Source organism: Rattus norvegicus, chromosome 3 (assembly GCF_036323735.1).
Source record: "Rattus norvegicus strain BN/NHsdMcwi chromosome 3, GRCr8, whole genome shotgun sequence".
Taxonomy (NCBI): Eukaryota; Metazoa; Chordata; class Mammalia; order Rodentia; family Muridae; genus Rattus; species Rattus norvegicus.
Window position 1 is genome coordinate 70,602,152 of NC_086021.1, and position 14,911 is coordinate 70,617,062.

The 14,911-nt window shown below is 39.6% G+C and overlaps 1 protein-coding gene across 9 annotated transcripts in view; it reads right to left on the reverse strand.

Annotated features, from left to right (window-relative positions):
- The window catches only part of Scn3a (sodium voltage-gated channel alpha subunit 3), a 111,703-nt gene that overhangs the window by 47,656 nt on the left and 49,136 nt on the right, over positions 1 to 14,911 (reverse strand). For 4 of the 9 annotated variants that reach the window (XM_017591972.3, XM_008761916.4, XM_008761915.4 and 1 more), the window contains exons 11-14: positions 9,816 to 10,106; positions 2,930 to 3,226; positions 1,730 to 1,862; positions 681 to 919 (exon numbers count right to left, since the gene is read on the reverse strand). In XM_017591972.3, the coding sequence (XP_017447461.1) occupies positions 681 to 919; positions 1,730 to 1,862; positions 2,930 to 3,226; positions 9,816 to 10,106 (960 nt within the window). Of the gene's footprint in view, positions 1 to 680; positions 920 to 1,729; positions 1,863 to 2,929; positions 3,227 to 9,815; positions 10,107 to 14,911 lie in introns of those variants that run through there. The other 5 variants (XM_008761920.4, NM_013119.2, XM_008761918.4 and 2 more) reach the window with 3 other exon arrangements.

Below are 14,911 nucleotides of genomic sequence, written 5' to 3' on the forward strand. Positions count from 1 at the left end.
GTCACAGGCCTAGGGATGATGTTATGGATGTGTTATAGGCTGCTTAATTGGGTTTGAATACGACAAATCATCTTGAAACGTAATAGAGCATTTTAATGTTGTCGAAACCAAATTCTAGGCATATCTGGGAAAGAACAGGTTAACTGATGCCAGTTTTAAAGTCTGAAAGAAACGTGAGGGTTGTTTGTTTGCAAATACATCTTAGTATACTCTTCCTTATGGCCACTTACCTTGCCATACTGAAGGTCCTACCAATGCATTTTACCAATTATTTTCTCCATTGGTTGATTACCACTAAGGATACTTATTATTACCTTATTCACTTCTAAATTATTATGCCTTTTAAAAGTAAAGATTGATTCTTTGGCTATCCTTTCAATTGGGTGTGGGTTCTGTGACGACCCTGCAAATTCAAGTCTTGTGGCCCTCATATTTCCTTTGAGCCTTCATTTCCAGTATGTAATCCTTTATAGCGTGAGGGGCTGCTAACCATTATGGTTAATCTGCAAAGATACTGTCCTGCGTGATCAGCATCAACACAGATGAAATTCAGACTCCATCTGAGGTGAGCTGTAACACTCCTTTAGATGTTTCTTCTTGTGAGGAAAGAAGATACAGTTTGGTACAGCATTGCCATCTCTTTTTCTTTGTTACATTGTTCCCTTCCCTATAGCACTTACCAGGTTTCCCACAGTCAGCACACTGCTGAACTGCTGGGTCATGGGATAGTGCTCCATGGCCATGAACAGTGTATTTAATACGATGCAAATTGTTATGGCAAGATCAACAAATGGATCCATCACAATTAAATTCACAAGATGCTTCACTTTTAACCATGCATCACAGCAGTCCCAGATCAAAAACACATTGGCGAATCTATACCAGCATGGTGGGCACTTCTGTCTAGATTCTTCAAGTTCTGGTGGGTAATAAAGAAGAAAAACATTCAATAACTGTATAAGTTAATTACTGTTCCTAGTAAATGACATATTGTTTGTAAAACATGCTTATTCACAGACATAGAAATTCACAGTACTGGGATTAATAGACTATATAGAAAACAATCTTATGTATTTTACCTTATTACATATGGAAATCCACAAAATGCTCATTAAAATGCATGCTGATACTGACCCACTTTTAATATAAGCAAGTACTTTAAGTTTAATATTCAACCTCAAGGTAAGTAATAATGAAGCAAAAAAATGCAATATATCACTATCAAAAAAACTTGTAAAGGAAACTCTATGGGGATTTTTAAACAGTGAATAAAATTACCAAATGTTTGTGTCAGTTTTTCACAGTTGTGAATGCAGATGACAGAAAAGGCACATTTTGGGGACCCTCAATTGAGTGGAACACAGGCTTGGCTTTGTCCAACTCATTGCTGTCCCTCTCTAACCCTGACATCATTGACCTTTACACAACGAGGCTGAAAGAAAAGAAGGTGTACTCTGATGGGTAATATAACACTACAAAAAGTCTTCAGTGATATGAACTCAAGGGGGAGAAATGCCACGCTACAGCAAAGTAAAAACTCAAGTAAAAGAGAATCAGATTAATGCTCTCTTTTATAAGCACTATGAAAGATGTACCATCTCATTCGTGTGTGTGTGTGTGTGTAATCTCACAATGTTAGACTTGAAAATCCATTAGACTGTGTGCGAAAAGAAGCTGTGTTGAGAGCAGACAGTCCATGGAAAGCGGACCCTCACAGTCTGCATCTTACCCTCCATGGTGTTGGTCAGGATACTGGCTATGCTCATGGCTCTTTGTCTTCCAGAGGAATCCTCCAGCATTTCCATCGAAATCTGGTAAGAACTTAGCCTTCTCTTCCTGACTTCCGTTTCAGTGGTGGTACCCTGCAAACCAAATACTGATGGCTCAAACCACCCTTCTCCATTGACAACACAAGAATATATAGCATCTCTCTGGAAAACCATGCTTCATGCAAGTTTTTTTTTCAGGTAACAATCTCAAGTAATAATAAGACACTATTGGATAGATTATCACAGTCTATAAAGACTTTTTATTTTAAAGACCACAGATCCTTTGCCAAGAGTTCACTGGCTGGATGCAATCTTATAAGGCAACCATTTTACACACGCATTTTAAACACTATGGCAAAGTTTAGGGGAAATATTTTTATAAGCATGCTATAATTAGTTTTTCATTTAAATACAAATTATTCTTCAACTTATAGCAGTGAGGAATAGGTCAATCTTTCCACAAAACTAATTATTATTATATAGTCTCAAGGCTGGGTTATTTTCTTTGAGGCTATATTGACAAACTGACATATATGGGCCATTTTTTTCCATGCACAAACACAGATGTACAATGAAATGTGTGTGCTTTCCTGAGATTTCTTTATTTCCATATGGCATCTCATCAACACGTTTTATTTGGGAATATTTTTTTCAAATAGCACTGTAACATCGACAGTTGTATAAAACCGTCCATCATTAATACATTGGTCATTACAATATTTAGTTGTACGAATACAAACATTTCAGAATATGGCCTGATGGATGATTGTATAATTTAAGGGACACATTAATAACAAAGATCTGATTGTGAAAGTGCTCATTATTTTGTATTTGCAATAAACCGGCTGAAGTTGTAGATTTATGCTTTATCTCAGATTCTAAATTTTGAATACTTTTAACCTAAAAAGGTTCCACACAAGTCAAGTTTGGGTTTTTTTGCTTTTTTTATTTTTGTTTTGTTTTATTTTGTTTTTCATTCAATTAATCATGTTATTTTAAAGCACTTTCATTTGGAGGAATTAGGATCACAGAACAGGCTCAACTGCCCAGGCCTGCATTTTTTTTTTTTCAATTGAAGTGTCACTAGTAGCTGGTTTATGTATTATCACCTCTGGCGCGAGCCATCCAGTAGGTGACGTAAGAGCTGAGAGTCCACCCACCAAGGAAACCACACCATTGCAATCCACAGTGCTGTGCATCTTCCCATTTGCTGGAAGCCCTGGCACCATCCTGGATGACATACTGGCCTGACTAACGTTACTGTTGCGTCGCTCTCCAGGTCTGTGCGGCACAAACAGGGAGTCTCTCCTGCTCTCGCTGTCCTCGAAGGTGCTGTGCTCATCGTCTGCAAAGTCATTCTCAGACCCCACGTCCTTCGCCCGACCTCTGAAGCTGAAAATGCTCGTTTTGCTATTGCGTCTTGGGGAAAACAGGGAGCCACGGATACTCAAGAGAGACTGAGGAGAAAGCAGGAGGGAAGAGATCGGGGCAGGGTGGGACATAATTGTTTAATAAATCTTTGGATTGCAGAAACCGTTTGCTTTTGGGTCACTGTCAGATTTTTCTTAAAAACAGGTAAATGGAATTCATAGGGACATATAGGTGTCCTTTTTTAATATTGAAGACCGCAGTGCAAACGTCAGGATACATTTCATTATAAAGCCTGCCCCTCTGAGATTCCCTATTCACAACTGACTAAATCCCCAAACACTTCATCTAAACTTCACTCTTGCACTGTGAGGTGGACTGTGCCATCGCAATGGGAGTGGGGGAAGGTGTACACAAACAGAAGGTAGCTTTCACCGCTCAGGGCTGTGGTCTGAAGGGCATGCAACTTGGGGAAAAAGTGCCTTGAGGCTGTTAGTTCAGATACTAAATATTTATATCAAATTCCAAAAATACCTAAATTGTCACCTTGATAACTGTAGTATTGAAAAGGTTATCACTGTGTCTTTGCTCTCCTCTGGCTTCTACCAGAAAGGTCTCTAGACACATGGGAAGTGTGTGACAGAACTTATCTTCCAGATTTTCTAACCATTTCCAACAGGACTACCAGTGATTCACTTGATCTGAGGGTCTATGTGTCACAGCAAATGTAAGAGGATTTTAATACTATCTGTGGTACTCTGCCTACTAAAAGTGTAACACTAGCTCAAAGAACCAAAGTAAATAGCAGGACTACAACGAAGATGATTCCTGTGACTTCTTGTTTATTCCACTAATGAGAGCTAGGTAACTCGAAATAAAGACACCTTGGGCTTTCTCAATTTTCTCCTTTCCTGTGCTGGGTAATGTACCCCTGCCACACTCACTATTGGCTAGGCAAGCCCATACTACTGGGTTACATCCCAGCCTACAAACATGTTTATCAGATACATTTATAAATAAACCGATAAGCTGTTCTTTAATACCAGAAAATAAGATGCATCTTATATCCTTCTTTGACTCTTTGAATGGATTTTAAACTACATTGACTAACTCAGGCTTAATTTTACTTTGGTGATAGTTTCTAAAAGTACTCCTGGTCAGGGAATAAAATATTTGTTTTCTCTCCCCATCATTAATAATGGTATTTCTTTTATTGTCCTCTTATTCCCTGCCTCAACTCTCTTCATAACCACTATAATAATATAAACACTCGTGTGTGCGTACACAGACGTACACACACACACACACACACACACACTTAAATGCACATGCATGCACCACATAGCGTTGTGTGATACATGGAGGGAGGCACATGCTTATTGTACTAGCTCTTGGGAGGCAGAAGTAGGAAGATTGAAAATTTTAGGTCAGTCAGTGTTCCATTGCAAGATTCTGTCTCAAAAACAAATCAACTCAAAACAGAAGAGACTAATATATTAACATATGTGTGTATATGGTGATAAGTTAATCACACACTGGCAGCAACTGGTTTGCGCTCCCATTTTCTCCACCAGTATAGAACCAAACAGAATCTTAGTGGAGAAAACACAGGAAAAACAGTTTCAGTTCGTTTTTGTTTTTGTTCTTGTTCTTATCTCTCTGCCTAGTTAGCCTAGATTGACTGCCTTGGGTCTCATTTTTAAGTCTATGATTATGATTTTCCCCACGACTGCCTTCGTCCTTTGGAACTTCTTAAAAGGAACTTTTCATTCTGAAATCTGTCTTTTGTTGAGTAAATTCTCTACAGGGTGCAGTAGCTGTAGGGAGTGCTGAAGCTGTCCTATGTCTCTACAGCACCCAGTTCAAACAAGAGTGTGGGGTCAGTGCCAGGCACGCATTCGACTGATTTCTTATCCAAGAACTTAAAGCTGTGTTCTTCACTTTAAGATGGGCTTAGTCCCACCCTTGACTGTGTAATAAGATACCTGCTACAGGAGACTGAGTGCTTTGAAACTTCCCATACAAATCACTTTGTACATTAAAAACTGTATTTACAGGGAATTAAATTTGGAATTCTGAGCACATTTGAATATATATATATACCAAGAGTTCATTTGTTAGAAACATAATTCCACAATGGGGCAGCTTTTTACAGATAGAACCTTCATGAATAGATTAATGCTTTTCTGAGTTCCATCACAGAGTTTGTTTCCCTCTCATCTCTTCTGAATGAGGCCTTTTGTCCTTCCCCTCATAAGGCTCTCTCAGAAACCAGGATGAAGCCATCTTCATGTTCCAGCCCCTAGATTATATGTCAAAATACAGATCTGAATAAACCACCCACTGTCCGGTGTTTAGCTATACACACACACACACACACACACACACACACACACACCATGGTGAAGACATAGTAGATGCGATTACCTAACTTGGATTTTCAACCCACCTTCCAGCCAATTCTAAACCCAGCCGGATCTCTATACACAGAGATATATAAGCTCATGTTTCTCTCTGGTACAGCTTACATTAATTTCTAGGAAGGTTAAGTATAATAATCTTATTCTACCTGTGTTCTAAAGCTGTCTCTGGAAGTCAGAATCTGCTTATGTTACAATCCTTGGGGGTATGTGGTATGGTTTTGTACCTATAACATATCTGAGCATGCCTTAAACTGGCATGTTTTTATGTCTGGGTATTTTTCAGAGGCGGTCCAAATCTTTGAGTTTATTTGAACTTCTTTTCACTCTTTGGAAAGTATAATAATGGGTGTGGGCACAGCTTTCAAGGCAACATAACCAGAAAAAGAAGACAACAAAAATAGTATTCAGAGAAAATAAACCAAAAATAACACCCTTGTAAGATGCGGCACAGTTAAGGGAATACCCACAGCTGTGGCAAGCTTTTTTCTAGAGAAAGCTTTTATGCTGAACTAAAGGACCATTTCTCCTTGCCTCATGCCTCTCAGAACATAAATTACAGGTGTCGGCTTCATTCTGTTTTCCTCCGTTCTAAAAAGATAAGTGCATGAACTTTTTCTTCAAATTTCAATAAGGAGAGGGAAAATGCAAGCACTGATTCTCTGTGACATAACCCTGTGTGTGAGGTCCAAGCCTAAAGTGGGTCGAGAACAATGAAGAAGATACAGGGAATTAACAGGTGTCTGAGTAGACTGGGTAGAATGAGTATTTGTTGGAAACACTCATCTGTGTCACATCTCAAATACACCAGCAACTATATGTGATCATAGCTATAAGCCCCTGGTTTAAAATACAAGTGTGTCCAAGCATCAGGGATAAAAGTCCTGAGGAAGAAGAATACCCTTGGCAGGGAATAGAGAGGCAAAGATTAAAACAGTCACAGAAGGAACACCCATTCAGAGCCTGCCCCACATGTGGCCCATACACATACAGCCATCCAATTAGACAAGATGGATGAAGCAAAGAAGTGCAGGCCGATAGGAGCCGGATGTAGATCGCTCCTGAGAGACACAGCCAGAATACAGAATACAGAATACAGACACACACACAATACATAGGCGAATGCCAGCAGCAAACCACTGAACTGAGAATAGGACCCCCGTTGAAGGAATCAGAGAAAGAACTGGAAGAGCTTGAAGGGGCTCGAGACCCCATATGTACAACAATGCCAAGCAACCAGAGCTTCCAGGGACTAAGCCACTACCTAAAGACTATACATGGACTGACCCTGGACTCTGACCTCATAGGTAGCAATGAATATCCTAGTAAGATCACCAGTGGAAGGGGAAGCCCTGGGTCCTGCTAAGACTGAACCCCCAGTGAACTAGATTGTTGGGGGGAGGGCGGCAATGGGGGGAGGATGGGGAGGGGAACACCCATAAAGAAGGGGAAGGGGAGGGATTAGGGGGATGTTTGCCCGGAAACCGGGAAAGGGAATAACACTGGAAATGTATATAAGAAATACTCAAGTTAATAAAAAAAAAAGTCCTCAGGAAGAAGACTCTCCATTATATAGCCTTAACTAATTTCACGATGGACAGTGGCTATGTGTTATGCCTATAAAAGTAAATAAAGCAATAAATATAAAATAACATTCAAATTCACATCCGTGGAGGAAGACAGGGTGCCCATTACTTATGGTTTCTCTGCTTTGACATTCTCAGGAGATTTTTCTTCAGGAGATTCGTATTGTTTTGAAGAGTATGTCCAGTCAATTAGTGTTTGCTGTCCCCATTGCCTTTCCAGACTCTCTTTGATAGAAGAGAAAGCCTTTTGACACCTACAAAGCAGACACTCTAAAGAGTTTCTGGCATGGTTGGGCTTGAGAGTCCTGTATCAATGCCTTCCTGTTCAGTTAGATTTGAAGACTCAACACTCATCAGTATTTCCTTTATTTTTGAAGGTCTATCCACTTAGCTACCTTCTACTCAAATAACTCAGTATCAAGTATCTTTCATCCACCTATCTACAAATGCAAAAGGAATTGTTCAAATGTACGTACTGCTTTTGCTTTCAGTGTTCAAATATTAGCTACCAGCTACCTTCCTTCTGCTCTTTCCTCTCTCTGCCCCCCCCCCAGCTACTCAAGCATCATTGCTCTATGGGGAGTGCGAGCTTATTCTCACATAAGGATTTTGCTACGTCCCTTCCACTGGCCCCAGGAGTTCCATGGTCTATCTTATTCCCTTGACCTCTCCAAAATCTTAGAATGTCATTTCAAACTATCCAACTGAAAAAATTTTATCGTCAGTTACGTGGCCCCTGTTCCCACAGCACTTATCCAACGTAGTATGCAACATGTCTGACATGATTACTGTATCAACCTTTAGAATAAAGTTCCGTGATATCAGTGAAAGGAATCCAATTTTTCATTACGGAACTGTCAACATCTAGAGAGCTTTCTGTTACATTCATGGTAGTTTGACGATTAGTGTTAATTCTCAAATTAATAGATTCTTGAACTGCCTCGAGAATGGGTCTCTCTGAACATTTGTGTAGAGGATTATCTTAGTTGAGGTAATAGAGGTGAGATATCCAACCCTAAGTATGAGTGGCACCAAGCACGGGCTGAGACCTACACTGAAGGAAAAGAGAGAGGGATGGTGAGCGAAAGAATCGTGGCTCTGTTTCTTGACCTGCTGTCTCCAGCCCCTGTTTGACTTCCCTGCTATGATAGACTATAACCTGAATTCATAAGCCAGAATAAACCCATTCTCACTTACGGTACTTTTGTTCTCACAGCTACTGGAAAAGAAACCAAGACAGTGCTTAATAAAGATTTGCTGCTTGAAGAAAGTAATGTATAACTTTTTAGACGAAAAGGGAAATAATCCCACTTTCAAAAGACACACGATTGTCACGCAAACATCAACAATATGCATGTGCCTTCATAAATGACTGAAACCATTCAACACTTCTTTAGTTCCTTTCATTAGAAGTCATCAGTTTTAACTTTTCCTTAATAACATAGGATTCCTAGATAATTCTTGCATAACTCTTTAAAACAGTGAATTCAAGGCTAAAGCTGTGAGTTCAAGGATAGTCTGGGCCGTAGAGTGAGAGCCTGTCTAAAAGTAAACAAAATCAAAACAAGAAAATAGCCAAGTACTCTACTGCGGTAAAATTTGCGATTGCCACTCTCTTTTTGTCAAAGTTTATGATGGTCACTATTAATTTTCTTGAAGTACTGTTCCTTATTAAGAGGATGCTATACTCTGTGGGTGACTTACAGCTTCTTGTTTATTTGCTTTAAATTGGTTGCTTAATGTGCTCCTCAAGGCACTGATGATTGTGTATAGTTTTTAAGTAAATTAATATAATTTGAAGAGTTTGTAATTTATGGCACATAATGTACTAGTAGATAAAATAGGCCCCAAAATACAATGACATTTATTTCAGTTTTCAGTACTATTTACTGTTTGAATTTTGTAACCCTTATTTAAGTTTAAAAAAAAAAGTCAAAGTTACTTTGTTGTTTGTTGTCTCTGGCCTAAAAGATATGCTAACACTGGTACTGTGTATTAGATGGTTGGCCTTAATTCCCACCACTAATTTAATGTTCAAGAGCAGTTAGACTGTAATTCTTTCAGATGTAACATGTCATGACAATGGAGACTCCTAAGTTGAGTTTTCATCTTAAAGAAACAGGCAATTCTTAAGACATTCCTTTCCTGAACTCCTGTGTGTGTGTGTGTGTGTGTGTGTGTGTGTGTGTGTGTGTGTATGTGTGTTGTGTGTTGTGTGTGTGTTTTGTGTGTGTGTGTGTGGTGTGTTATGTGTTGTGTGTGTTGTGTGTGTGTTGTGTGTGTGTTGTGTGTTGTGTGTGTGTTGTGTGTTGTGTGTGTTATAATATTATCTCCTATAGTCAAAGCAGAAGGTTCATAAAGAAGCCAAGTTTATCAAAGTACTTAAAAGGGGAAAACTGAATAGAGGTTTCCTATATAATTCCAGTGAAGTATCTTGAGAGACAGGACATAGTTTTAAAAAATTCAGTGATACTCTCTCAAAACTGTAAAATGTTTAAAGTTAATTATCTTAAAGTTTTGCCTGAACGGATTTTTCAAAATCCCTTTCTAAGACAATGATAGATTTTTAAAAAAATAACTCGATGGCACCAGCACCCTGTCACGCAAAGGACCCGTTATAGAGATCTATCAAAACCTGATGCTGTGATTTACAGATCATCAGACCTCGATACCTGGTGGGGAGAGCACAGCTTCTTGTCACCAGTCAGCGGGTTGCCATCCAGGGAGAGCAGGAAGCTTCTTCGTTTGACACTGTCTTCCGATTCCGACTTGGGAAACCTGTCTCCATCGGCTCTGTGGTTTCCCTCCAAGTGTTCCCTCTGTCTCCTCTTCTTCCTCCGGTTCCTCCACTCCTTAGCACTCTTGGAGCTCAACTTGGAAGCTTCTGAAGAACTCTCCAGAAGTTCTCCTAACCCTCCTATTCCACTGAAGTCTCTGGATGCCGCGGAGGCTGCAGCCACTGCCTGTTGAGAATCAAGTTAAGAAGCTTAGAGTAAGCACCCGGGAGCAGGAATGCAGGCCAGTGTGCTGCCACCAGTGATCAATAGGAGGGAGAATCCTGTGTTCTGGTTTACTTACCAAGAACCATTTCCTTTTTAAAGGGCATAGCGCAATGTGCGTTAAAGCAAGAACAGCCCAGTGTAGCGTCTGCTTTGGACTGGCTTTTAATACTAAATTCTCTATCCTCTGGAGGGTTAGTTCAGGAGACATTTGCTAACCTGAAAGGACTTGTCTACCTTAAAAGCACCTGTTTCCTCTCAGGGAGAATCTCTTTGACCGCTGTCCCTCTCCCCTCGGGGACTGTTCTTCTTCTGTGTGATCGTGAATAAGCTTGTGGTCCTGCTTCATTTGTTTGCTTTTCTGTGAATTTTGTGACATTCGAAGCTCAGGGTGTGGTGGCATATATTTGCAACCCTGGCATGCGGGAGGCAGAGGAAGGAGGACAGGGAATTTGAAGCCAGCCTGGGCTACATGGATCCCATCCCAAACTCAACCCCAACCTCCAGTCTGTGGCTCTTTTACCTTAGGTGGAATGGCAGCCGTGGTCTGGCCAATTCCTTTTCTTCTTTGGCTCCGGTTACGCCTAGTCCTATAGTTCACACCACGAGGGTGTGAACTAAAGGGTGTGAACTAAGGCCAGACAGGGCGGCATAGCACTTTTGGTTGTAAAATTTTAAACGTTTACCAATTTCATGCTATTGTTATAAGTGATATGCCTATTAATAAACAATTCACTAAACATCTTTCTCAAGAGTATGAGAACATCTCATGCATTTTCTTTGTGTATCTCAGCATCATGCATTTTTACAAATTTTTAATTTCTGGATTTATTGATGAAGCAAAACAGGCTCTGTGGTTAAAAAAAAAAACATGGCGAATGTTTTGCATTTTTGCTGTAGGAATATTTTTAGGCTGGAAATGATTTAACCACAACTGAGCAAGGATATGAAACAACACAACATACTTCGAGCCAAGTGCCCATTAAATTTGTTCCTGTTTTTAAACATAAGCTTAGAGTAGAAAAGGTTAAATTGGGAAAATATTGGTCACAGTTTTTTTTACATGCGTCATTATCAGGTATAAACAATTGTAATGTATCTACTATTTTTTTCCCTATCTTCCTCTTGGAAGTCCCACAGGCATTTTACTCTATCCTTTACAGTGGCTGATGTTCCCCCTGACTTAGAAAGTCCTCAGCGAAAGTTGGGTGACCAAAGATTTAAAAGACCTCTTACTATCAACTGTCTGACAATGGTGTAAGGTGGAGGGACAACTTAGCCTTGGTTTTCAAGACCTCATGGATGGCTGTGTGGGAACGGTGTGTCAGGGCACTATGTTTTAAAAAGGGATCTAGGCAAAACCCATTTAACCAATTTTTGTAAGCACTGCAAGCTTTGTCTTTCTCTGAGAAGAGGGAAGCCCTCTCTAGTAATTTTGTTTTTCAGCTTTACTTCAACTAAAATAAAAAGCCTTAAATGAAAACACACCACGTTGCAGCTTCTTTGGACTCAGCAGGATCTCAGTTGGAGACTAAGTCCCATCTTGAATTTGAAATGTTCCTAATAAGCACTGGACCCATGAAGGGTCCCAGATGTAAGCACTGATACGGTACAAGGCCTGCATAGAGTAACTGAAATCTGTCTGCAGCCTTTAGCTGTTTATAACAGGTATGATAGGAAGACAGTCAATATTTATTCAGATGCTTGGTTGTCCTTCATTTGTTAAATTATGCAGACAGATGAGGAATAGTGTAGTGCACTAAAGCAAGTCAAGAAGTGCTTGCTGGTAGCAAGTCACAGCACAGAGTGTGTCACACATGAGAGGTAGGTAACATGCATTGCTGAAGGAATGAATACACATGCTTCTTTGCTCTATCCAAATAAAGTCCTGGTTTTCCTCTCCTCCTTGTAGAGACACTGACACAGAACTGCCAGGGCTGATCATTTATCGACTTGTTTGTCCCTGGAAACACAGGAAGTAGTGCTCATACCCCCTGACCACGGTCCTGAAATTATCAATCATTGAAATCACTTCTGGAGTTTGTTTTGCCCATGACACAATTTCCCTGCCTATTCTGAGTAACAGTTCAAACAATTCAAAGCCAAAGCATGTTTTCTTAAGGCAACAAAAGCAACCTGTGACACCACACATTTCCCGTGTCATTCATCACCTCAAATCTGTCACCACTTCGACTCTCAGAGCTTGGCCGACTCCCTCAAGGGCAGGTGTTTCCTGTCATCTCTTATGTGTGTGCACCTGTCCATGCCCAGCCCTGTGATGCTGCCAACTTCCTGCTTGCTTGCACGAATAGCCGACTGTTCACAACTAACATCCCAAAGTCCTCTTACGACCAGTAACAACCTAGTGTTTAATGTCTGAGTGGGTGGTGACATTTCCCTAGGTCAATTCTTCATGACTCAAGCTGTATAACTTATACTGTATCTATAAGTTCTAAAAGAAAAAAATAGTCATGTGACTAATCCTTCATTCATTCATTTTAAACATGGAATCAAGTTAAAAACCCCAAAGTCACAAGACGTTAACTACACATGGTTCGATTCAATTTTGTAGTTTATCTATTAAATGGCATGACTTCAAACTGCGTCCTATAGCTTTCGCTAGTATTTTCCCAGAGGACCTAATGAGCCTGGAATAGGCTAAACTGGATAATTTGGAAGTTTAAACGTCACTAATTAAATACAGAGTATAATTATAGGGATGGAGGGAGGAGATTTTTGGTCTAATGTTAGCTTTTTCATTTTTAAAAACTCGAGTTTGATTTTGTGAATCCACTGAGCTGTGTGCATTTAATGTCTATAAAATGAGTAAGCCTACAAGACCCCTAACAAGTGTTAAATACAAATGAAACATATTTCATGAGGTCATTGGCTGGAGGGCATGTTCTAAAGGGGCCTACGTAATAGAAAGGCCTGGGCTTCACTGAGGTACACACAGCTTCAAGGAGCACCAAGGAAACTCCTCTCCCCATCACTCACTAATAATCATCAGTCATTATTAACCATATTATTAATAAAAACTAAAATGGACTCTGAGTTCCAATGTCCCCTCCCCTGAGCTATGTTTTCAATGATCTAAAGCTAACATTATGTCCTATCACGTTGATTTGGCCACTGCAATCCAATAATTGACAATTTAGTGGAAAATAGCCCATTTTTGGATGATTTGAACATGAGGTAGAAAACCAGCTCCTTTAGACTCTTATTATATATAGTCTAAACCTAGCTTCATATTTAATTTCTCAAGTTTAAAAGACTGTACATTTTAAATTTATATCATATTTTACCACAAAGTGGCTGTATGTCAGGGGAAGCTGGCTCTTTTACTGAGGTATCTATGGAGCAGCTACAAGTAACTCAGAATTGTTGAAAAATTAAATTTTGGTTCTATAAATCCCAATTATACACTGTAGTTCAAATGATAATGAAAAGATCTATGTCTATTCATCTGAGAAAAACAAACAAATAAACAAGCTATAAAAAGGTGGACTTCTATTTCTGGTCCACCTGGAATAGCGGGAGCTAGATTTGCCCCCTCCTGAAATAATAAATACAATGAGAAGGTAGGTAAAGTCATGGCTCTGAAGATCCTAATGCTCTCCTCAAGGTGTTGGAAAACATTGGAAAACGGTACAGCACAAAAGCTGCATTAGTGTTGAAAGTTACAAAATCCTGGACTCGTAGATGGAAATACAATGGAAGGGTATCTCTGAACACCTCCTGAGTGTGTGTGTGTGTGTGTGTGTGTGTGTGTGTGTGTGTGTGCGCATGCAGAGCTAAGAATGCAACCTAACCAAGGTGGTTATGGTACACAGAACAAGCACATAAGGAAAGGGCTAAAAGAAGAAAGAATTGTGGGGCTTTTCTGAAACTACTCAGCGCTCCCCCCCCCCTCTCTCTCTCTGTGTGTGTGTGTGTGTGTGTGTGTGTGTGTGTGTGTGTGTGTGTTCCTGAGCATTTCATTTTAAAGAACATTGAGTGGAGTATTGAGGAAGGGTTGTCATGCAGCCGTGGGTGACTAATAATCTATACTTTAAATGCTACTCTGGTCCTATCTGCCAAATCTTCAGGTCTTGGAAGACGTGAAGCATCAAATTGCTAATTCACATTGGAACTATCTCACCACAAAGACCAAGGATATTTACAGGAATACAGAAACATCCAGCAATTCCCAAATGAACTTTCTGGAATTCAATTCGGGATTTTCAGAACTTTAAAAAGAAAAAAAATGAAACACATGTTAAACACAAAAAAAAATTAATCAAAGCATACCAAAAGCAGAAACAGACAAGAGACAGAGACATTAAAGCAGTGTTACGACTGTGCTATACATGTTTTAGTTATAATCAGAGACAGCCCCAATGTCTGATACGAAAAGTACACTAGATAAAATTAACAGCAAACTAAGAAATATAGAAAAAGATGATCAATTTGAAGGTACTAAGAAAGAAACAATCTAATTTGAAGTAGAGAAGGTTATTTTAAAACTCATTTGGAATTACAAAGAATTAAAATATCTTTGAAAGGAAAACCAAAGACATAGTCACAGACAAAGTCAGAGTCACAGACAAAGATAAAGCACAGTCATCTATAAAGCTTACTATAAGCGTACAACAGGTCAGAGAGTATAGTGCTGGTGTAAGAGACACTATAACTAATCCATTGGCTAGCCAGATTAGAGTATACAATCAGATTCACACAAGGGCACTGGCTTTTGACAAAAATGCCAAGTCAATTTAGCAGAGAAATGA